The 26723-nt window shown below is 33.5% G+C and overlaps 1 protein-coding gene across 1 annotated transcript in view; it reads right to left on the bottom strand.

The window, feature by feature from the left end:
- Window positions 1–26723, bottom strand: part of DST (dystonin) — a 504672-nt gene that overhangs the window by 19370 nt on the left and 458579 nt on the right. Inside the window, 15 exon segments of the mRNA XM_012002056.1 lie at window positions 198–211; window positions 2357–2376; window positions 4429–4679; window positions 5229–5423; window positions 7828–7987; window positions 9296–9465; window positions 11663–11782; window positions 14394–14600; window positions 15095–15250; window positions 16200–16370; window positions 19118–19246; window positions 19595–19792; window positions 22837–22992; window positions 23276–23449; window positions 25743–25844. Of these exon segments, the coding sequence (XP_011857446.1) occupies window positions 198–211; window positions 2357–2376; window positions 4429–4679; window positions 5229–5423; window positions 7828–7987; window positions 9296–9465; window positions 11663–11782; window positions 14394–14600; window positions 15095–15250; window positions 16200–16370; window positions 19118–19246; window positions 19595–19792; window positions 22837–22992; window positions 23276–23449; window positions 25743–25844 (2223 nt within the window).

Below are 26723 nucleotides of genomic sequence, written 5' to 3' on the forward strand. Positions count from 1 at the left end.
TACAGCAGAAACAAAGACTTCAATTAACTGTTGGCATTGGCTGAAAACAAAACTCTGGTGACATTTGTTTGACTGCCAGAACTAAACAAATAAGCAAAAACTTCAACTGGTTTATTCACAGTGGAAATCATTTACTAATTGGGGAGGAAAAGGGGACAAAATAGAAAAAGTACTTTCTAATATGTACTTTAAAATACAAGTACAGTCATCCCTTGGTATCCATGGGGAGTTGGTTCCAGGATATTGTGCGTAATAAAATCCAAGGATGCTCAACTCCCTCATATAAAATGATGTAGTATTTGCATATGACCTAAGTACATCCTCCCCATATACTTCATATCATCTCTAGATTACTAATAATACCTAATACAATGTAAATAATTGTAAATAGTTGTTATGGTATTGTTTAGGGAATAATGACAAAGAAAAAAGTGTGTATATCTTCAGCACAGATGCAACCATCCATTTTATTTTTGAATATTTTTAACTATTTTATTTTTGAGTATTTGGATACAGAGGGCCAACTTTATAGGATATTTCATGCTTTAAAAATGTATTATACAAAAAATAACTCTTCCAAATTTGGATATAATTATATTATTAATGGAGAATAGCATTGGGAGAGGCAGTATTGCTAGAGATAGAAACAATATTGATTGACCAAAAATAAGTTCTAACAAATAAGATAAGGAGGTTAATATTTAAAATAGCATTAACTATGCCAGGAAATATAGGAGCATGAATTTAAAAGTACTAAGTAGAGAGAAGACAGGGTAAGGAAATATAAATGTTTGGGGGTACGGGAGACAGGGCCCAAAGTGTCCAGGCATGAAAAAGTGAGGGGGAGGTTGCAGAGAGTGAGCCTGACAGCACGTCAGCCCATGTGAGAACTGTCCCTTTAAGATGCCAGTAAGAGGCACTCTCCTCTGTTCTGGCAGTTCTAGTGGTTCGAGCAAGTCCCTCTGAGCAAGCAGAATGAACAAAGCCTTGACATCCTCGAGGATGATCTTTCAAATAAATGTTTTACAAATGTCTCACATACATAATTGTACTTTCTACCATCAGAACTACATCCATAGATAAACACACCATAGAACTCTGAAAATGTGACTACAAATTGAGAATCTTTGCCCTTAAAAATGTGACATGCTTCCAAAATCTCATATATAATGTCAGAGATCTGCAGACACCCCAGTCTCTCTGGACCCCTGCACCAAGAGCAATTACTTGATTATACAATGAGTGTCAGAGGCCGCAGATGTCGATGACGCCCGTGCTACTCACACTATGTGAAGAGGGGTGTTCACTTTGAAACATACGTGTTTTACAATAAAAATACTACAAGAAAACCTAGAAAAAACTCTTCTGGACATGGGCCTAGGCAAATAATTTATGACAAGGATCCCAAAAGTGAATGCGACAAAAATGAATACAGACAAATGGGACTTAATTAAATAAAAAAGCTTCTGCACAGTAAAAGGTAGAATCAACAGAGTAAACAGCTAAGCTACAGAATGGGAGAAAATATTTGCAAATCATGCCTCTGAAGAAAGACTAATATCCAGAATCTGCAAGGAACTCAAACAACTCAACAAGAAAACAACAAACAACTCCACCAAAAACTGGGACAAGGACATGAACAGACATTTCTCAAAAGAAGAAATACAAGCATACAAGCAGCCAACACACACATGAAAAATGCTCGGCATCACTAATTATCAGAGATACGCAAATTAAAGCCACCCTGAGATATCATATTACACAAGTCAGAATAACTATTACTAAAAAGTGAAAAAACAACACATGATGTGGATGCTGAGAAAAGGGAGTGCTTATACACTGTTAGTGGGAATATAAATTAGTTCAATGTCTATGAAAAACAGTATGGATATATTTCAAAAAACTAAAATTAGAACTACCATTTGACCTAGCAATTCCACTACTCGGTATCTAACCAAAGGAAAAGAAATTGTTATATCAAAAAGACACCAGCACTCATATGTTAATTCCAGCACTATTCATAAAAGCAAAGTCACAGAACCAACCTAAGTGTCCATCAACAGTTGATTGGATAAAAAAAATGTGGTACATATATAGCATGGAATACTATGCAGCCATAAAAAAGAATGAAATCGTGTACTTTGCAGCAACATGCATGGAGCTGGAGGCCATTATCCTAAGTGAAGTAACTCAAACAGAAAATCAAATATCACATATTCTCACGTATAAGTGGGAGCCAAACAATGGGAACACATGGACATAAAGATGGAAATAATAGACACTGAGGACTCCAAAAAGCATGGAGGATAAAAGGGGCCTGAGGGTTGAAAAATTTAAAAAATTACCTATTGTGTACAGTGTTTAATATTTGGATGACTGGTACAAAAGAAGTCCAGTCTCTACCATTACTCAATATACTCAGGTAGCAAACATGTACATGTACTCTCTGAATTTAAATTTATATAATATTTTTATATGTTTTACTCTAATATAAGTGGCCTTTTGTCTTTAATCTCTGTGAAGCAGCTCTGTGACATATCTCCTACTCTGGCATTTTGCTATATTAGACTGTTCGGTCCATAAGATTAAAAGACTGTGTTTTATTCATTTTTATGTTCCCAGTAATTCGTTCAAAAGAGTATATGATTTACTGAATAAATGCTTTCTAGACCTTTTATTTACAAGTTTACTATAATAGAGTCAAGTTTCAATTGATGGTACACTCTGATAACATGACCTACTTTTTAAATATCATAACTTAAAAAATTATCACTTTTTCAATACAGATCCTCTTAAATGGAAAAAGTTAAAAACTGCAACATTATAAGGAAGAGGAAAAAATAGGTTAATCTAACATCTGTGTTTCCCCAGAGAACAGCTGATACAAATAATGTACTCTCAATCACTTGTACACCTATTTGGTGGATGGGACTGTCAACATTCCACTGAATTCTATGCCCTTCCAACCTAGTCTGAACCTTACCTTACTGGTTTGTTCTCATGTGGGAAAGCCTGCCGTTTTTAGAAACTGGATTATACTAAGAAGTTTCTAGTCCTAGTGTTAAGAAATTAAATATTTGGTTTTTCTTTGATTGGTGAATGGTGAATGTGCGAAGGGAAACAGAAGAGATGGAAAAGAATGAATAGTGTTACTGCAAAATATTATTAAGAAATGCTTTATAAAATTACTGGTAATTTTATGCTATTTAAAAATAATTTGTTATAAAAACCACTACCCCTGCTCTGGATACTTGCCTCCTGGAGGTTTCTTGGTCCTGTGAGAGTGGTGATACCACAAATAGGCTCCTTTCTGTAGGGTGTTAGATATGCACGACGGGCTTTAAGTGGTGTCCAGCAAATATTTATTGCTACTCTGAGACCCAAACCTAAGAATGTTAATAGAACTCAATGCTGGCTGATGGTAAGCCACAGTAATATAATATAAACTACATTTTCAAAATGTTGAATGGACTCAAAAATTTATAATAAATTTGATGTAATTGTCTTCTTCTTATATTCTAGCTTCAAATTTAAATGGTGTATATAGCATTTCATTCTTCCAGAAAATGCTATGAAAGCTTGCACCACTTTTTAAATGACGTGGCAATATTTCATTGCTATAGATGCAGCAACCCATTTTTGATAGAGGGTATCAATTAAAATAACAACTCTCTACAGATGATGTTATCTATGCTACACTAAAATTAATGATGTATTTCCAGCCTGATCTCAAAAGACAAAATTATTTACTGGTGTTAAAAAGATCCTTTAAAGTTAATAGGAAATGCTCACATCAACACTACATTGAGTGTTACCATTTCAAATTCCTGACTTTTTGAGTCAAAGGTTAAAAAACATCTGTTAAGAGATATCTGGATCACTCTCTGAAGGGTTTTGGCAAGTTTCATGCATTGCCACAGGAAAAATCTTGATTTGAAAACTCAATAGCCAGATTTAGACTTGGTTAGTTATTCAACAGAATATTGGCTTGTGGAATTCATTTTTAAAATTTTTAATGTATACTATAGGTTACTTCTAAAAAGGATTTAAAAGGCTCTTGATTAAGAACAGAAGCAGCGGAGGCTTAAAAATAGATTTAAAGGTGAGTTATTAAATTACCTGTGTGTCTTGTTTACAAAGGGCAAAATTACTAATTTACAATCCTACAGGTATAATTTTATAAATGCCAAACTGCCTATTAAAGAAGTTTTATTTTTGAAACCCACATAATGACTGCAACAATATCGACCAATTTTGGTCAAAAGCCAAAAAGCCTAGATAAATCAATATGCTTCCTTGAGATAGGAAACAGAATAACTACCTTCCCTAAAAAGGAAACATAAAAAGACAGGTACACATACATGTGTGTGGGTGCACGGGGACATACGTATGTAAGCAAGGTGGACAGAAGTACACTCTCAAATGTACCAGGTGTTTAAGTATTTCTCAGGAAGGAAAATATTCATGCAGTTGATATTTGTAATCATGAGTCTATTTTCCTTGCTTTGATTTTCTAATGTAGCTTTACTTAGCATTTATATATTACTCACTTTATGCTGATCAATGAGAGTCCGGAGAGCATCCTCATCATCTGGGAGGACACCATGGAAACGCAGGGTTTGCTCTGCCTCAGCCAGCCACTCCAAGAGGGCATGTACCACCGAGTGGAATTCCTCTGCCTAAGAGTTCACACACATACACACACACACACACACACACACACACACACACCAAACAAAATTCCCAAATATGCCTGTTAGCACAATTTACAGAACTGTATAGTGGATTCATCCTTTCAATGAAAAAAAACAAAAAGTTTTAAATTTAAATTGCTTCACTACTCCCATTAAGAAGATAAAGATATACATATTTTAAAAATAAGAAAACACCTAATATATAAAAAAGGCCTATATGAAGAAAAAATTACCACTTTAACAACTTGATTTTAGATGAATGGCAGTCCATCATACTTCCAAGCTGAAACATTACTCAAGCAGCACTTCTATGTGAAGATTAGAATGCCTCCCTCTAGCAGTAATTTAAATTCATGGGGGAGGGTGGGAGAAGGATCAAGGCAATGATGCTATTAGAATTTCCTTCTTCAGACTGTCCTGATTGAGACACGAGGTTTTTTACTCACAGTTTACTCAGTTTTTTACTAGAATAGTTCTTGTTGAGGTTTCAATACTTTTCCCATTACACCCAGCTCTCATTTACATGGTTTTTACCTGACGCAGGGCTGCTTCTAACCGCGTTTGCTTTGATATGGAAAGTGCACACACGGTCTCCCAGCGTGTGCTTAATTCTTGCATCTGGACTTTGACCCAGGAGGAGTCATCCCGACTGCCTTCTATGAGTTCTCGGGCTGAGCGCTTCAGGGCCTGCACACTGCTGGTCCTCTTCCCCAACTCTTTTTGGAAGGCCTAAGAAGACCATATTTTGAAAAATTATTTTTAATTACAAAACCAAAACAGTAACACATACTGTTTGAGATATATATGTGCATATAACATCATGTACAGATATCTAAGACCTAAAGTTCAATAACCATATTTCTGGCAGCATCTTCAGAAGATAAACGACACACTACTCCTATTTGAGCATCATCAAGAATAGTCTTGTATACATTTATTCAGTCCTGTCACATTCTCGTGAGAAAACGAGATTACCTTATTTTAAAATGACATATTGGATTTAAATAATGGCAGCCAGCCTTCTTTATTTCAATTTCATAAAACAATGTATCAGATTCCTTTTTTTAATGATTCTTTAATATGGTGTCCCAATTCCTCTCAAATAATTAGTGTGAATTCCAAGTGATCCTGGCTTCGGCACTACTCTAAGAGATGTACCTAAGAAGCTAACAGAGGACTAAACAATCCTGATGTGTGTACCATGGAGTTCTTAGAGATAATGGCAGGGAATTCCATAGGAAGTTGGCAGACGGTCCTTGACTCCTACAAAACTCCTTGGTCTTTCATAATATATTAGGTACTAACTCATAATGTCAAATTTTAGAGGCTTAAATCCCCGTCTTTCACCTTAGAGGAAAAGTTTCTGGGTTGTTTTTTTTTTTTCTCCTGCCTAATTTTGACAAACTTTGATGTGCCAGAAATTAAAATTGATTTATTTTGGCCACAGACTGATCTAAGAAGTGAGCCCAGTGCTCTTTATTTTTGATCCAAGAATCTGTGTATGCAACTAGATCTTTCAAACATTAATAACCAACACTCTGTCACAATGAAATTAATGAGTTTTTTAAAAAATCATCATAAATGAATATTACCATTTGGCCTTATCTATAGGTTTCTATTCTGACACTCACATCATTCACAAAAGTGAGCCTATCACAAAAGTGATTATTTGACGGATTCAACTCTAACAGTTATGATATGCCTGCAGATAGATACAAATGCGCACATATACACCAATACACACATTCACACACACACATAAACACATATGCAAATGGTACAGTATTTAAATATTCCATTTATGATAGGACTAGTCCAATAGTTTTTAGCAGACTTTCCAAAGCATTTTGCATACTTGAACTTCTTGAGCCTTCCAGTTGTATTACTAATGCTAAATGATTCATTCATTCTTGATGACCTTTAATATATAAAAGATCTGGCAATTACCTAGAGTACTAAATATTTAGACAGTGAGTTTACAGAAATGGCATTTATGTAAAAAGTAACATTACGCTATTCATTACTCATTGAATAAATGCCAGGAAATAGAGGAGTATTAACCATACACAAAATATTTATTTCAATATAAGCAAAGCCATGTAATTTTTAAATTTTTAGCTTTTATAGACCTAACCGTTGTTCTTTATTTATTCTTTTATTTTATTTTAATTTAGTTTGTTTCACTTTTTGAGTGTAACAAACTCTCTTATGGGTATAACGATAGAATAGAAAGAAAAAAGGGAAAATAAATATGCAATAAGACTATTTTAAAAAGAATGATAAGATCAAAATAGCATAACCAGTATAAAGAGAACATTACAAATGAAATAAGTTTTCTGAACTCAAACACTAGACAGAGGAAATACAAGATGAATTCAAGTAGAGTGATGTAAGATGTTTTTATATAAAGTCAACTCCGACACAACTATTCTAAATTAGTACTATGCTTCATATTGTTTCCAGGCTAAGTTGTTTTATATGATTTGATCATAATTTAGGACCTTACACTTAGCTGGACACCTTGAATATTACCTTTGATTTACGTGACACGACAGTTTAACATAAATGTATCAGGAGATTTCAAGAAAGCCAGTTTTCTTGAAGTAAACAATAATCAAATCCCTCATAGCACATGCTGCTGACTCATAAATTGCTATAGTTCAAGGGGCAAGGTTAAAACAGTTTTGGTTCCATATTTTTAAAAGCAGTTGGTCATGACCCCCACGGATCATGTCACAAATCTACACACTTATGCAATAACTTAGTGTCAGGTCACTGAATGAATGATTTTAAATTTTATTACATAATTGTTTAAGTGCATAACTAAAGACAGTAAAACATTCTTGAAATCTGTTTTAAAGCACCAGAGAATGAAATCACTTTCTAAATTCTAAAAAGGTTTTAGATCCAGTAATTAAAAACAAAAGTATTTCACTGACACTAAATAATATTTCCCCATCACTTTTAAAGGTAGCTTCCAGGTTCTGCTCAGACACATATTTCAAAAATAAAGACAGTTATGTCATATGATCTATAGTCTCCTGATTTTAAAAGCTAATTTAAATGGTTCATATTTTCTTGTACACTCAGAGTAATCAAACAAGATAAAATAAAATGCCCCAGATAACATTACCTTGTGATTATCGATCAGATTCATTACTAAATCAATGTCTCCATGAACAGGTTGGTCTTCTGCCAGCTGGGGTTCAACTCTATACAACCAATCAATGAGAGCCTGTAGGGCATCTGTGAATTGTCCAGAAAATAACAGGGCTTCCTCCAATTTGTTTTGTCTAGGGAAAAAGGTAGAAGAATTGATCCTTGCAACAAAAAAAGCCACTCATATATCTGAACATCTAAAATTAATTGATGAAGGCTGACTGGTACTCAAGAGGAAGAGCAGTATATTGGTATTCATTGTTGCTTCTTTGCTCTTCTTAGAAAAAAACCCAAAACTTTTCTAAACTTTCTTTTTTATTCCTTAAATACACGGCATCTGTTCCAGGAAAATTCCCACCTTTGGAAACCATGGACTCTTCATGTTTCTTTATAAAAATCGACCTTTAAAATTGTTCAAATATTTTTAAAATTTTGTTTTAGATTATCAGGCAGTATACTTGACATTTTTTCATATACACTTCTATACATTTTAACACATATATAGATTCATGTAACCATCACCACAATCAAGATCCAGAACAGTTCAACCATCCCAAAATTCTCCCTCATGCTGTCTCTTTATAGACACACCTTGTCCCTGTCTTCAAGCCCCTAGCATTCATTGATCTGTTTGTCATGACTTCATTATTTTGTCTTTTCAAAAATGTTGTAAATAAAACCATATATACAATACTGGAAAAGGTATGTAAAATTTTGTGGCTCAGGAATTTAAGATTTTTAAAAAACTAACGTGACAAAAACTTACTGAGTTCCCTAGAACTGAATATAACCTATTTAATCTTGATGCTGACAAAAATCATTAGGATTAAGGATCAACAGGAAAATTTGGAAACATGTACAAGATATTTGAACTCTACTACTATTGTACTTAATTACTTAAAATTTTTGAAATACGTCTTGGGTTTTCATGGAAATGTAATAAGAACGAGGGAGATCAAAAAAGGGTAGATGGAGTTAGAAAGAAATGCTGGGGCCAGATGAGTGGTACCTTGCACATCACATTAAGAAGCCTATGTTTCAATGCATGCCCAGTAGTAAGTCACCAAAGGGTATGAAGGAGGGGAATGACAAGATTCCATTTACATTTTTAAGAGACAATCCTAGTAGTTACGTAGAAATTGAGTTAAAGAAGTGATAAAGGTGGACGTGGGAAGACGAGTCAGAAGCAGTGGGTGTAGTCAGGTGTGAGATGGCAGAAGCTTGGACAATGATATCACTTTTTATTGTAATGAGTAGTTAAAAATAATGAACAGCAAAGTCTTCTCAATGCAGATGATATTTGTGTGGGGTACTTAGGACAAGCAGAAGTTCCTTAGGCAAAGGAAATATTTAAGGTTTTTGAAATGTCCCTGCAAAGCACCATTACTGCGTATTTGAAAGAAGTCTACAGAGTAACCAAACTGTCTTAAAGAACATTTTACCTTTCCACAGATTTTCCACATATGGTATCCCATTTGTCTCTAAGTTCACTCAGCATGTCATCCAGTTTCAGGTTGTCATCAGCTAGGGAGGTTTTCTCCTTCAGAGAACGTCCAGTCCTGTTGGTGGTGTCATAGACAGAATGCTTGGCTCCGAGTGATTTCTGAAACTCCTATACATTTAACAAGAAAAAATATGTGCATTTCTTCTTGGGACTAATAAATAGGTAAGAGGCATTAACAGAGGCATTCCTAATAAATGGAGATGAATTATGGACAGTCCCTGACTTATGATGACTTAGGATTTTTTGACTTTACCATGGTACAAAAGTCACAGGGATTCAGTAGAAACCATACTTCAGTCATGTATTCAATAAATTACCTGAGTATTCAATACTTTGCTATAGAAACAGGATTTGTGTTAGATGATCTTGTTCTATTTTAAGCTAATGTTAGTTGTATTGAATGCATTTTTGATTTACAAAATTTTCAACTTACAGCACGTTTATGGGGATAAAAACCCATTGTAAGTTGAGGAACATCTGTATAGTCTTTCTACACAACTCAATTATAAGCTTTTATAGAGCAGGGACATTGTCTTTGTACACCTCTCATTATCATCTTACACCTAGTAGATGTTTATAAATACTCAACAGGAAGAGTAGAAAGAATGAGATAACTGCTACTGAATATCCAATAGCAGGAATGAGAACAAAGAAACGTCAACTTAATGGGAAGCTTACAAACTCATAAAATATAATGGAAACATTAATATAGTGATTCTCAATCCTTGTAGCAAATTAAAATTACCTTAGATAGTAAAATGCTATGCAAATGTACAATTTTCTAAAATAATCTCAAGGTTATAGTTACCTAAGAAGTTTTTACTGCCTTTAAAAGCTACATACTTTAAAATGTTTTAATATGACTAAATTATTTAGTTTGTCATGGGTAATAGGCAAGTGCATCTGGAAATTTCTAAGTAATAGACAACACAATTATAATCACATTATTTCTACAGTTTGTTATCCATAAATATTTTTTTCGTATTATTCTAAACAGAATGCCAATGTTATAGAATCATGGTATTGACAGAGATTTTCTTCACAAAGCAGACATACAAAAAGTGTTATGGTTGAATACACATCACTGTTGCCAAACAGAGACTCTAAAAAGGTAGATATTCTTATTTATAGGACTATGCAATACACTTTCATAAGACTACATGATACAACATCCATGTTCAAGTTCAAATAAAGCATTCTATTTTGAGAAGGAAGCTCTCATTTCGCTATCAGAGGGGAAGGAAGGAAGGTGCTGTTCACTGTCACTGTGCTCCCAATATTGAATGTGGCAGCTCACAAAGGGTGCCAGCAGAGCAAGCCATTCATTAGCCCTCATCTGGCCAGAGAGCAGATGCTCAATATGTTTCCTCCCATCCCTCTAATCATGACCTCCAAAGGTTAGACCCACTGACGGAAGCAGCCACCTGTGTGAAGATGATGGCCAGGATTTCCTCCTGATAATGATAAAATTTTTATCAGCGCAATTTTTCCAGTCTTTTAAAATTATCATGTTTCAAGCGATAATTTATATGTACATGCCTAAAATTGTAAAACCCTTAGCAAGAATCACTCTCCTTTTACCCACATCCTCACCCTGACGGCTGGTAGGGTCACTTTATAAATAGAATTACATAGAAATCCAAATTCAAAAGAGCTGGGAAGGGTGGGAGAGAATGCTCTTTGAATGTTATGTGGTAGGTATAAAATGTGATAGACATAGAAAAGGTAGAAAATATTTAAAAAACAGTGTTTCTACATGCTTTTCTAGTCTATATAAACATGTCTTTGGATATCTTTGAGGTTGGGTGTAATTTTATATGTGCACAAACACAATAAAATATTAATTTTGAATTTAGGTACGGGCAACCAATTTTTCTCATTCTATTGTTTAAAAGAATCTATATTTCAAATATCTATTACTTTTTCTACAGAATTATCTTCAAGGTGCTATTTTGTCTGTCAAAGAAAGTACAGAAAAAGACAGCTATCATGAAAAACTGAAATGCCAATGTTCAAAACCACTACAAATCCTTTATATGTTTTAGAATGTAGACGACTTCCATTTTTATTTTGTATGTTTTTCTTTTTAACAATTAACCTTGGAATCATTAATGAAATGGTCACTGAAGAGTAAAGATACTGCAACACGACTAACATGAAGTGCAATAGGTTTTAAATTTAATATAGGTTCACATTGGACAGCTTTTTTTCTTTAGTGATGAATAAACACGTGATGAAGCAAGGATTTTAAAGTGATCTTGAACTATATAATGAGACAATATGCTCTTCTTAATTATGGACCTACCTTATGTTGTGCAAGTTGTGTTTTTATTTTGTCTGGATCATTTGCTATTTCCAGTTCAGAATCCAAAGACTTTTCTGACTCTTCCAGCCACTCCATAAGTTTACTCCAAGCTTCATGGAACTGGAAAGAAATTCACATCTTTGTCTGAAACTTTTTTAAGCATATTATACTTGAGACCTAGTATAGTTTTAAGACAGAGATTAATAGTAATGAAAATGCTGAAAATTGTTATTTCAAAATTTCCACTGAAGAAGAAAAAAGTAATGCTTTCATTGGCAAATTACAAAAAAAGTCTTGATAATGCTTAGCATTATTGGTGGCTGTGCCCCACTGTCACTTCGTTTTAATTCATTCAACATATCAGCTCTAAAAGAGCCTAGAAAAAAGTTAGGAAGCTCCAGAAAGAACTTCTTCCTTATACTTTCTTCTTGTTCAATAATTAACATAAACTCTCAGAAAATGTTTTGTATTTTTATTGTTGTTGTTGTTTACTGCTGTCTGTTGATAGAGCTGGGTTTACTCCTAGGGAATTTAATCCCTATGTTAAGAAAAAGGAACAAAAATGGGTAGGGGGAACTATAAAGCTTGTAAATTGATTTTTTAAAGTAGCAAAAACAAAAAAGACACCATTGCATTCCTATTTAATGCAAAGATATTTCAACATCTTTATTGCTGCTATCAAAATCCTCAAATTAATGCCTATGCCTCACATATTGGTTTTATATGTCTGAGCAGCCACAATATTTGGGTTCTAACAAAATGTTATTCTCTTTGGCATCTATAACCTTGCAAACATTCTAGTACTATACATATTTGATTTTGAGCACAGTTTTCTGTTCGCCATAAAGAACCACCAGGTACTATTTTCTGATACAATTGTGAAATTGGTTATAAATTATATCACAATAAGCTTAAGTGAACAGAGATACCTAACAAAAAATTTAGTAATCAAAATTAAATCTATTGTATACCAAAGCACATGAATAATGAAATAACAACAAGATATTTAACAATAAGAGCAGATTAAGGACACAGACTCACAAAACTGTAAAGGCTCTCTGGAGATCATCTCATTACAAACCTTCATATCCCTCTCACAACTTTAATCAATTTAAACACGGAAAAATGGAAACTAGAATAGACACATGAATTGTGGAAGTCAGAGAAGTATGATCAATATCTGAGCCAAAAACTGAGATATTAGAATAAGAAGAAATAAATTGAAGAAACAGCGAGTCAAGGTGTTAGGTAGTTTGACTCCAAATAATACAGGCTGTAACAGTTGGACGGTAAGGTCAATGATACAAATGCACAAGTTCTGAGGCTGGTTCTGCTTTCAAAACTATTTTTAAGCCATATAAATAGAGGAAATGCTCTACATTTGCACTAAAAACAGTAGCAAATATTTATAAAGTTAATTAGACAAAATAAGAAAATAAAATTGATTAAATCAAGAAAGGAGGAAAAAGACGAGCAACTGGCTACTGATATCCAAGAAACATTTGTAAATTGATGTTCATAACTCAAGAAATGCCTGCACTACACCTGCTATTGCACCACATATGTGGAGAGAAAAGTGTCAGGCTCAGAATTAATACTGTCTTAAAGAAACATTAGAAACAAAGTCTATCCCAGTGACTCATCTGTAACATTGAACATTTCACACCTCCCATTCAAAATGGGGTCTACGGTGTGTAATGCTATAACAGTGCAATTTGTCGTTTCTAAAACCTTTAAACATTTGTACTGTTAGCATTAAACATTGAAACACTTGACTCTCATGACGTCTTTTTGCATCACCCAATTGAACCTAACTCCTCAAAACAATGGGGTATAACACTAAGGCTGGAAAATTGCAGCTGACTGAGGCAAAAAGTAATTGTAAAATCCTCCTACAATATTACACTAAATTTCTAGTAAGAATCAAAGATTTAAAAATATATATATTTGTCAAGCAAGGTAGGTACATCTCTCTCTTCCATGGAGTACAAAGATACACAGAGACTGCATAACTTTACCTCTTTGTGTTTAGTCTAGAATGGAATGCTAATAACAGGTAAAGGGAGTAAGGAGAGTTCTTTGTGAAATTTGTGAAATTCCCTAGATTAAAATTTTAAAGTGGCCCCAAAAGATTAAAAAAATTAATTTCAAAGTGAGATGGAGCTCTATTATCTGCTCAAAATATTAGAAAAGAAATGAAGGTCTGTCAACAAGTGTTCAGAGAGGTGGGGAGTGCCGACCAACTCAGACAGAGAATATGACCTTTCAGAAAGCTGTCGGGAGGGCTCCATGTCTGGCTCTCAGCACTGATAGCTTGTGAAGAAAGTCTGGCTTAGGAACTACACAAAAGGTAGCAATACAATGAAGTATGATGTCTCACTCTGATTATGAGAACGGAGGTCAAAAGGACAAAGAAAAAGAAAACAAATCCAATAAAAAAAAATTCTGAGCTTCTTTCTGGGCCTCAATGATAATAGCCTGTCTATAAAGTCAAGCTGTAATCAGTCTTCTTAAGATTAGTCCCCAGGGGCTGAAGTTGCTGCCAGGTCAAAAAGTGATGTCAGCATCCAAATTGAGGCCACAGACCTCTCAGGAAAGAACCACCATGGCACCATGCCATGATTGTTATGCCTAATACAGCCTGCGATAAAAGTACATCCATAACATATATTTCAACAGCTAGAAGTGATTTATTGACAAGTTTAGAAGAATTTTTCTAAAGGATTATTACCTGCTTGGCTCTCTTCCTTGCATCATCCAAAGATCTTCCTCTCTCTACCAACCGTTGAACCACTTTTTCCCATCGACTTTGTACACTGATAAGTAGATTCTTGATTAGAACAACATCTTGTTTCTGACTAAAATATTTTAGGTGGGTTCCAGTTTTGTCCAGTTCTATTATCTGCTCACGATGAGAATTTACTTCATTGGCAAAAACCTTTCCCAGAAAAAAAGGACGTAAGTAGAAACAAATGAAAATCAGATCAGTATTAAAAATGCTTCTGGTGTCATAAACCTGAAATTGTTTTAAAGGCCAAACAAAAGCTTTCAAAATACCAAATGCATTCTTTTGAGTTTAAAAAGGCCTGCTGTCAGTCAGGTACAGTGGCTCATGCCTGAGATCAGCACTTTTGGAGGCTGAGACGGGAGGATCACTTGAGGTCAGGAGTTCAAGACCAGCCTGGCAAACATGGTGAAATCCCATCTCTACTAAAAATACAAAAATTAGCCAGGCATGGTGGTGGGCGCCTGTAGTCCCAGCTACCTGTGGGGAGGCTGAGGCACAAGAATCGCTTGAACCGGGAGGCAGAGGATGCAGTGAGACAAGATTGCACCACTACAGTGAGACTCAGTCTCGGGGGGAAAAAAAAAAAAAAAAAAAAAGGCCTGGTGTCTGAAAGGAGAATCCTATCTATTTGACTCACTACATACCTTGTGTTCATCAATTTGAAATAAGACAGTATCCAAAATAAGACTTGGCCGAGAAGCTACATTTAGGGTCTGTTCAGCCTGAGTAAGCCAGTTGATGAAGTCTTGGAGAGAATTGTGGAACTCCATTGCCAAGTTGAGAGCCTCTTCCAGTTTAGTCTGCAAGAACAGATTGTTTAGTATGTGATGTTCAAGGGCCTTGGTTATTTTGTTTGTTTCAGTTTAAACATTCTCTGTCAGATTCCTCTCCTATCCTCACTTTATGCATATCTATTAATATATTAACTAAATATCTTATAAACGTAATGTGCCTCACTAAAATACTGGCAAACCAAAACCCTTTAAGCCTAGTAAGCAGCATCTTACTGTAACTAGAAAAAATTTAATATACACTAAAGCATGTTTTTTGGAAACTAACCAAAGAACACAACTACAATCTATAAAAAGAAAAGTTGATATTTATATAATTAATTTGGGGGCTCAAAATATTATGAAATATACTTTATGCTCCATCAGTGATGGCATATAATCTCATATTTCTAGCCTATTGTTTTTTTCATAGCATTGAATAGCAATATTGAGATTCCTTAGATTGTCATTTTTGTGGTTTTAAAAAAGTAACAAAAACATATTCATAATTTAATATACATTTTAATCCATGAGAATGGATTAAAATGTAAGTACTTAAATTTTAAATGTAAGTACTTAAAAGAATATATACAATCATCTCACTCTCTTGCTTTCCCTCCCTCCCTCCTCCATATACGTACAGCTTTTTGTTTAATTAGATTAAACAAATTAGACTAAAATAGAATTAATTATTTAATGGTCCAGAATTTGAGTAGTTCTTAACATTTAAAAATATACCTTAGTAACATTCGATCTATATCTTTGTTTTTGAATATATCCCCCTTTAAATCTGTTCTCATGTTAAACTAGAATATTATTTTCAACTAACCCCATGAAATATCTGAATATATACAAAAAAAATGTTTAAACATGAATCACTGAAAGTTCTACTGCTGATAGCTCTACTCAGAAATAAGGCAATGTCCAAGCAATGGAAAAACTAAAACACTGATTCCATTATATTAATCAAAGTACATACTTTCCTTTCATTGAGTTTGGTTTCCACCGATTCCCATTTTTCTTTCAAGTTATTTATGTCTTGGTCAATATTTGTCTCTGCAGATTTTGGGCATCTTGCAAGCATCTGCTGGCCTTTCTGCATCAGACTCTTATATGTTTCTTCTTTAGCTTCAAAGGCGGCACAGACTTCCTAAATTGGGATACCCTCAAGTTATATCACTTTAAGAAAGTAAAATTTAAGAGTTCTATTTTTCTAGGTCATTAGTCCCAAGCCCCTCATCATATATTCATCTCTGTCTGCTCTCTCAGAGCAACCCTGACACATTTACATTTTTCACTACATTGAAACAACAACTAAACCTACAGGCATACCCTGTCTACTGAGAAATCTCAAAAATGGTGTTATCTTTATCAGCCCATTCTGGCATACTAAGATTTGAAGCAGTAGTTTAAATGTTGTCAAGAAAGCTTTCACTGCACAGTAATTAGTTAGTTCTGTGACTTTGGGCAAGTAATTTCACCTCTCTGAGCCTCAATTCCTTCCTCTGTAAAATGAGAGGCTCCCATAGATCCCTCCTTGTACTATGATACAATGAATGTAGTATTTCATTGGTACAATTTAATTCTGCACTCAGAAAACATGCAATGGACAGAAAGTAAATAACCAGCACAGTAATATATTTAAGTTGATTATTCAGACTCTGGAATTATAAGAATCAAACTTCTGGTACTATGAATATTATTCTCATTTAGAACATTTCTAAAGCTTCTAACTAGAATGTTGAGTGTATCTTCTATACAGGACATAAAATATTGCTTAAACAAATTCAAACTTTAAGACCAACAAAACAACAGTTACTTATTTAAAACATTAAGACTAGTTCTATTCTACTTATTTAACTATAATGTGGGTTAAATCATAGTTCTCACTGGAAGATTATGTATTTCTCACTTACATTTCTAACTTTATAAGTTTTAAAACCTGAGATATAACTCATACAATATAAAATTCACTATTATAAGTATACAATTCACTGTTTTTAAAATTATATTCACGAGGTTTTGTGATTACCACTAACTCCAGAACATTTTCATCCCCTCAAAAATTTATTTATTAAGTTTTAAAAAAAAGCCCTATCTAAATGTATTTACAATATCACCTACTAAAACCTTTAAATCCTAAAGCAAAACTTTCAGATATAGCTAAAAACTCAGGAAACTAATATTGTAAATTTTGTACTTTTCTTCATTTCTAGCATAACAAAATCAAAAGAACTTTATTGAAATGATATTACAAATATCAACAACTCTTTAGAACACTTTAAATCACAAATTTAAACTTATTTAAACAGATTTCTATAATTTATTATATAGGGTTACAAAAGATTCATTGTAAATACCCCACCCAAACTCAGTTAGCTGAAATGGAATATTTTTCTAAAAGTAAAGTATTCTAAAGATAAGTTCTTTGCTTTCAAGTTCTTATACTCTTCTAAATTAACATTTTTTAAAAATATTTATATTATTAGAAAATAATCCCAAGCATCTGTTCATGAGTTCATTAAACTTATAATTAATGGACACTGTCAAAGCTGTGCAAGTACTTTCCAGGAAAGTAAGGAGCTATCTGGAAGTCTCTCAGGTTTTTTTTAAAAAGGAAGATAAGCACTTACAAGTTATTTAGTCTGTTACTTTTCCAGTGAAACAAATAGGTCTCCTGTGGTACTAAAAACCAGTAACGACAACAACAAAAACCACACACATAACTTTCAAAAACAATAAGTATACCATAAATATTTCTAGAAAATTGTATACCAAATTAGTAGGACTTACACTACTGATGGTGATTGTGAAATAAATGTGATGCTACCTACTGTCATAGTCTGTTTTATTTCTTTACAACATCTACAAGATGGTTACCTGCTCTTCTAATCACCAAATTCAAAATTATTTCCAAATAAGTGCAGTTTTATTAAGATCTTACAACAATATGATATCTCTATTAAAGAGTGTATATATTGATGTACACCGATTCATTTCTTTTGCCAAATTTCTAAGTACTTCTATTTTTATCTCCCAAGATAATAATCATCAGTATTCGAATATTTTTAAAAATTTCTGATGTAAATTCACAAATGTAAAAATTAGGGGACTCTTTCAAAATCTGAAACACTGTTTCCTCTCAGAACTTCTAGTGCTGAATGATAATGGAATATGAATTTAAAATGTCAATAAATCCAACGTAGCCTAAATTTAATTTGTCAGTCCCTATTTCTACGAAAGAAAGCCCGTATTTCAAGTCTCATCATTTTTTCCTCATCCTTCTTAGGAGCCAACTGTGTCACATGACCTAGGTAGGAACAGCCCACAGGTACAATACTCCAGACTGGACAATTAAAACAGAAGCCTCCTCTTCGTGTCTGTATTTGTTGTAAGCATGAAGTGGAAGATAAAGCTCTATCACCATTAAAACAAACAAGGAAGTTTTCTTTTTTTAACAGAACAAGAGTATATTTTCCAACCTTCCATGAAACCAAATGAGACAATCATGCTTATAACAATAATTTTAAGTCATTCTGATTATTTTAGAGGTTTTTGTTTACATTTCAATGCACAATAATTTTACAATTTACACTGTGCTATAGTACTACCCATACAAGCTTATCATTTTGTGGGGGAGGGTTTGTGTCTTAAAAGTGTCTAGAATTCTAAAACCTCTTTTCATATACTGGCACACTAACCTTTGAAATAAAGAATAGGTTCTGACTTTAAATTTTTAATCAATAAATGGTGTGTTTCTAGCATGTATACAGTGATTTCTGCCATAAACTCTATATCCTTTAAAGCCTTCTCCCATAATTTATGTATTGCCAGGGCCCATATAAAATGGTCAGTTTGTTATTCTGAGGCTAAAGCTGTAGGAAATACGTTGCTTACCATATGGACATTAAGCTGCTCCCTGGCTGTTTCCGGTAAACCTCCCAGCGGTTTAGATGCCAACAGATGACGCTCCGTGTCAGTCAGCCACTGCTGCAAATCCTCGATTTCGCCATGGAACCCTTTGGCCTGAAGTAATAGGGAGTTTTAAGTTGGGGCCATAAACGCTGTCAGTTTCAAACAGGAAATAAGCTTCAAACAATCCCAGCCTGCTAAGCCTCTCTACGCATTCTTAAGAACAGCCAGGTACCATTAGAGTTGCCTTTCTTCATGAGGAGAGCTCTAGTAGATAAGAGTATTATGCTAAGAACTAGAAAGCTGTGTTCTCTTCTGCTGTTCTGTTCTTTATTTCACTTATTTTTACTCCTCTCCTTAAGGTATAAAAATTAAACAGGACTCTGTGAACTAATAAAAGAATTCCATGCTATTTTGGTCTTGAATGCTATAGAAACTTTCACAATTTATTATCTTACTCACCTGGCGCAAGGCACCATCCAGCTGCTGCTTCCTTTGTTCAGTTTTTTCCAAAACATTTTGCCAGCGTTGATTTAAAACCTGTAGCTTGTTCTGAAGGTTGCTTGCTTCTTCTCCTGCACTTGATTCAATTAGATCATTTCCTGCTTTATTAACGGCTTCCACTGTGGACTGATGGGCTAATACATCATTTTGGAGCACCTGAAAATATTAAGATAACACCATGTTTGCTAGTTTGTAACATGTTAATATCAGCTTTAATGCAACTGTTTTCCTTTCTGGTTATGAAACATCTGGAAGAAAAAAAAATTGTATGTGTAGAATTTTAATTTTTTTTAAGAGATAGAGTCTTACTCTGTCGCCCAGACTTCAGTACAGTGGTTCTATTATAGCTCACTGCAACCTCAACACTTGGACTCAAGCAATTGTCCCATTTCAGCTTCTCAAGTAGCTGGGACTACAGGCACACACTAGCATGGTTGGCTAATTTTGTTTTGTTTTTTATATAGATGTGGTCTCACTATGTTGCCCTGGCTGGCTAATATTAAGTTTTTAAATGATGAACTTCCTTTCCCTTAAATTTGCAACATTCGTGGATATACCTTTATTCTATCAATGTCCCCTGAAATGACTGGGCAAGAACACATTGCTAGTTATTCCCACTAGAATGACTTGGCAATTGATGACACTAAATATCTATAGATTATAATTAAAAGGTTCTAAGATTTCTCACTTGGTTCAAGCTAATTTTAGTTTAATTCTCATGTCAAGTAACCAAAATATATTTTTACTCCTACATATTCACTTTCAAATATAAAATTATCATGTCTAAGGTATACAGTACCATATTTCACAATTAGCATTCTGAAAGAGAAAAAAAAAATTCTAGAATATTCCTTCACCTTCTCTCATTGGAGGGGTACTGGAATTGACTGCTAAGTTGAAATATTGGAAGGCCCTAAAACTAACACTCTATATCAGAGATACTTAAACCCAGCATTCCAAAATTCAGTTGTTCTTTAAGTAGAAAACATATATAATGAAATGCTTACTACAGAACACAGCAAATAATGCCTTCCTTTTATACAGTGGAAATATATGAATAGGTTAATAATGTTTAAATGCAGTAAAATGGGGGAACTTAGGTTGCAGACAGCAACCCTAAGGTTAAAAAAAATCAATTTCTTTTACTGAATGAGTATAGCCTCAGTAATATTAATAGTTTCCTTTCAAGGAGGCTACGCTTACATTTTTGGAAAGCAGAAGAAACCTCCCTCTAATGTTGGTAAAAGTTGATCCTACCCTGTACTCATTGACTCAGGGTTGGCAATAGTAAAGAAAAAGAACATCATCTCCCATCCTATGTAACACATCACACATCTGGAAGGAAATTCAGACCAGGGAGGATTTTCAGTGAATATCAGTAACCCTCTGATATCACTGTTTCTCTGACTGTTTTCATTCATATTCTGAGGCATCTGGTTAGGGAGTGTTTTTCAAAGGCTATAAAACCAACTGAGTAAGAAGTTATCTTTATAGAAAGCATTCACTTTGGTATGTTAAGAGTAGGATCACTCTGAAAATCAAAAAGTTAAATGTTTTCATGGCCAAAATATAAAAGAGAATTCTATAAAATTCATTCTTCTGAATGGTCTGAGTCCCGCTACAAAGTCAGAGCTTAGGAGTAGGAGAAGAAAGCAGCAAAGGAACAGAAACATTCGTCCCTTCCTCCAGTAATTCTGCTGGGAATTTTATGTCCTCTAATTTTGATCTTTGAGGAATGCAAAGAAAAGAGAAAAGGAAAGAGAGAAGGAGCCATTTCAAAGTACTTAAAAAGAGACAAACAGAAGTAAGATGTCTTCACCTATCCCGCACCAAAATAACTGGATCAGAGTGCCTCATTTTTCCACCTCTACCTTATTATACAAAGTTCCTATCCTGATGTATGTTAGTTTTAAGACAATCAATAGGTTTACAAAAATATAAATGCAGCTATAAACTCACACCATGAGAATAAACATATTGTGTTGCTAGGCAGTTGGTCTCACCAGTCATTATGGCTCTAAGCAAACATATAATGTAGACATTAAATAATGAAACAAGTTTCTATGTCAACATTAAGTATGCAAAATAAATCCAAATTGTTTAATCAAATATGGCTGGGCAATGACTACCAATGTAGACAGACAAGGTAAGAGAAAAATAAAATTTTAAACTAGGAAACAATTACTGTGGGGAAGTATGAAAGAAGGAGAACAAAAGCAAGAAGAGTCAAAAACTGTACAGCATAAAGTGCTAAAAACTCACCTTTTTAAAAAAATGTTAATCAATATGTAAAATAATCAGACATTTCCTATTTGATAATCAAGGAAAATGTATTTTAGCTTAGGATTTAGGACTCTGAAGATACCACTATTAATGTGAATGTCAAAGTCTATGAAAGATTGTTGAATGCCAGGATAAACTCTACTGTGCATAATCTTTTATTCATTAAGTCTAGTGACTGAAGGGATAGGGAATGATCTATTAAGAAGTGTCACAAAGGTGACAACAATACAAGATTGCTTTGCATGTATCTCTTAAAACAAAAATTTTTCAACTTACTAGCTTTAAATCAAGTGCAGGACACATAACTTTTTAAAACATAATAAATATTTTTTAAAATTCAGAAAGAAAAGGAGTAAGATACAAAAATCCAGTCAAAGACAAGAGTGACATGGAGACAAAGGGATAAGCCCCAACATAATAACAGATGTACAGACCGATAAAAATACGTCAGAAATGACAAGCTACAAATGAAAGAGACATGGAAATACAGATGCCCAGAGTGAAAATATACATAAAACCTGCAGTAAGACATTTTCAGTCTATGATATTTTAGGCTATCTCTAACAACTTTAAAAAATAGGTGACATTATCACAATGACAGGTACAATTAAGGATTTAAATCTTTAGTGTTTGCCATGCAGCCCTAATAAACTTTAGCACAAATTGCTCATCCTTATTTTGTTAGATAATAATTGCCTTGAATGAGAAAAATATTTTGACCACGATATTTTAAGAAAAATATTTTGACTATAATGTTTTAAGTTTTAAGTAGTTAACCTTTAGTTATAAATGTCAAATATGAACTTGTGTCAAGACCATAAACTTGAAACATGAATAAAGAAGAAATATATCTGAGAAATCTGATGACACTAGAAATGGACACAGAAGAAACATAATATACATTAACAGCTACATACATGATGCTTGGCAAGTTCAATTTCAATGGCTTTAGGGTCTCCTCCAACAGGTTTCTGCTCACTTAACAAGCCCTCGGTGTGTGTCAGCCACGTCAGGAGCTCATCCAGGGCATGCTGGAACTGACCCAATGCTAATAGAGCACCCTCCAGTTTATGCTACAGAAAAAGTGGGAAGAAAATCCACTTGTAAATTTGATATTATGAATGACATGTCCATAAAACAAGGGCAAAAAGTAATTGTTTCATGCTGCATAAGCCCATAAACACATCCAATGAAGCCTAATCATCATATCCTTCTGTTTTAAGTTTGACGCTCCTCGTGGTTATAAAAGAATATATGAGAATCAGAAAGAATTCTAATTTTATCTTTAATAAGTATTTTACATTAATATCTGAAATTGAAAATGTATAATTTCTTAAGAAAAGTCTTGGTATTTACCTGTCTGTTGATGATTCTCTCCTCCAGGCTATCCCATATCAATTTCAGTTCCATTAATGGGTCTTGAACAGTGTGTTTGTCACTCTCTTCTGTCACTTTCTTTAGCAAAAGCTCTGCTTGATGGTTCAGTCTTTCCATTTCTATCTGCTGTTGATAGGCCTCAGACTTAAATTGCTATTTTAAAAGAGATATACAAAGAAAATATTATTAAAAATCATTAACTCCAAACAAAAAAAATCTATTGGTTATATCATTATTCTAATTCACACTACTTACTGAGGAGAGGTGACGCAAAGTTAAAATCTCACATGAGGCTTACCAATGGAAGAATTGTAAATGAAAAAATAAGGAAAATATTTTCTCTTTATTCAGTATTTTTGGATAGATAGATATTTCTATTTATAATTTTGACATTTCATTTCATTGTATTCTCTACAATAAAAAATTAAATTTCAAGGTTGAACTCATTCCAATATCTTATATGTATTTGAAAAATGAGTTTTAAAATTATGGAAAGAAAATGAAATATATGTTGACACATATGAAAGCCAAAAAAGTCTTAAGAAACTCAAATTAGTATTTCCTGCTCTTTTACACACATCCTATATCCCTGATAATTTTATGTTTTCTGTAGCTGTACTGTGTTCATTAATATTCCTATGCCTCACCCACTGCTGACATAGAATGTTATTCTCTCTCCTACTTTCTAAGTCACTGACATAGTTAATAATCTTGGCTTTGCCAACTAACAGGTTAGCAAACAGTTGCTTGTAATAGGTAACTGTCTTTTCATAAAATATTTCTTTTAATATGTAATAGTAAAAAATTCATGGCTAGCAGTCCCTTAACTTTGTTCAAAAATACATGAATAATAATTTGAAAATAATAACAAAGGTATAGTGTGCACTTGGTATGTTCAAGTTACTTTCAACCAACTTATTGAGGAAATAATTTTATCCTTAATGTAAGCTAAAGACATAGGAGTAAGACCAGTTAGTAACACCAGGAAGACCACTGAGTTCATATGCCCTAAGTGGATGAACTAGGACCTAAACTCAGATAACCTGATTTCAGAGTGAGCACTTCTAACCAGGCTGCTGTATAAAAACCACTGAGCTATATGCAAATATCCAAAATAAATTATCCACACCCATAACTGTACATAAAGTATATCACATGTTTGCCACATGAGCAGATTAAAGTAAAAAAAGTCTCAATTTAGTGATAACGATAAAATTCTCAAAAAGAAAATTTGTTTCTAAATGAAATATTCTATGTCACACTTAGATGTGAAAATGCTACAATTTTAAAGCCAGATAATATTTCACATAAAATCTAGCAAAGTTCATTGCAAACAGTGTGATGTCTCTGTATATGGAGAGCTAAAATTGGGAGGGAAATAGCTGATCCCATTTTGATAAATGATTATTGGTATAGAGGAATTCAAAGAGGAAACAGTTCTGCCATTTTCACATCTGCAGATCAAGAATTACAAAAGCAAAAATTACAGAGAACAGCTATGGAAAACAACAAACATTTACAAATCAATCATTTTGGGAAACATTCTTATATCATGAATGTGTTTTTAACCTGTTAGACTAAATGAATTACTCAGAACACTCTAAAGAAAATAAAAATGTTCGGTTAATGGGTATAAAATATAGAAAGAATGAATAAGAGCTTGTATTTGCTAGCACGCCAAGGTCACTAGAGTCAAAAATAATTTTTGTACAATTTAACTAAAAGAGTATAATTGGATTATTTGTAACAAAAAGGATAAATGTTTGAGGTAATGGATACCTCCATTTTCCCTGATGTAGTTATTATATATTACATGCCTGTATCAAAATATGTCATGTAATCCATAGATATATACCCCTACTATGTACCCACGAAAATTAAAAATTAAAATTAAAAATATGTATCAGGAAAAGAAAAATGATGCTGTGGTGTATTGACAATATACTAGTGTAGTGACAACAATATACTACTGAATAAACAAGTTAAACAAGTTATAAAAATCCTTACAGTATTATCTAAATACATCTCTCTCTCTCTACCTACACAAACACACACACACACACACACACACACACCCCCCATGTCCCTAACATGAAGATATCAGAAAAGCTATAAATCAAATCTAAGAAAGGTAATCTCTAGGTACATAACATTTTGGGTGACTTCAAATAATTTGTTTTTCTCTTTTTTATTTGTATTTTCTGATTTTTCTATATGAACAGTTATTAATTTACTATAAAAAGAAAACTATTAATAGTATTTTCTTTCCTTTATTTAAAGAGCACTTATATATTGCTTAGTATGTGAAAGCACTATGTACATTAAACTAGCTTTATAATTAAGCTGTCATACTTACATTGGGTAAAATAAATTTATGTAAAAAACTACGTGAATCAAGAACTTAAAATTGCAAGGAAGTCTTCGATAAATTAGCCCCCATACATACCTTTAGCTCTTCAATCTGCTGCTTGACAGTTTCAAGATCTGTTCCGATTGGAGACATTGAAGCTAATTTACCACCTGCAATATCCACCCAGTCAAATACTGCCTGAAAGACACAATAGTCCATGTGTTGTTACAACAGTACATTTGAAATTGCTACAGTATTTCAAGTACTACAGAAAAATACAATCATAAATCTAAAAGATATTATGGAATGAGACTATTTTATAAAAAATTAACATGGTTCACCTAAATTAGTAAAAGCAGTAATATACCAAAATGGTTGTCCCAAATATGAAATAGATACATACAAGTTTGCAAAAGAAATTGTTTATTCAACAGATTCTTGAAATATTATGGCCTTCTAAAAAAATTCATTTGAAAACATTTATAGAAATCCAATCACATAAAATTCTTCACTATGTGTGCTTAAAAGGTAGCCTGTATAAATACAATGAAAGAAAAAGATTCAAATCTATTTGTTCATTCAAATAAGAAATCACTGTTTAGAACTTAAGCAAAATATTTGACTCAAACCCTTAAATCTTATTTAGATTAGCATTAAAATCCTGCACATATAAATTATTAGTATTAAGATCATTATTCTGAATTATAACAGATTTTAGACTCTCCTGTTTTTCTTATTTATTTAGGTAATAAAAATAGTCTAAAAAGGTTCAAGTCACTGTTTTTTAGGTAATGAATACAAAATAAAAGCATTTTGCCATTACTCTGTCACCCAAGCTGGAGTGCAGTGGCACAATCAAATAGCTCACTGTAACCTCAAACTCCTATGCTCAAGCAATCCTCCTACGTCAGTCTTCCAAATAGCTCAGACTATAGGCACGTGCCACCACGGCTGGCTAATTAAAAAAAAAAAAAAATTGTAGATGGGGTACTTCAGCTCTTGTTTTGACAGGACCTTGCTATCTTTCCCAGGCTGGTCTTGAATTCCTGGCCTCAAGTGATCCTCCCACCACAGCCT

The sequence above is a fragment of the Mandrillus leucophaeus genome, unplaced genomic scaffold (genome assembly GCF_000951045.1).
Source record: "Mandrillus leucophaeus isolate KB7577 unplaced genomic scaffold, Mleu.le_1.0 Scaffold676, whole genome shotgun sequence".
In the NCBI taxonomy this organism is placed as follows: Eukaryota; Metazoa; Chordata; class Mammalia; order Primates; family Cercopithecidae; genus Mandrillus; species Mandrillus leucophaeus.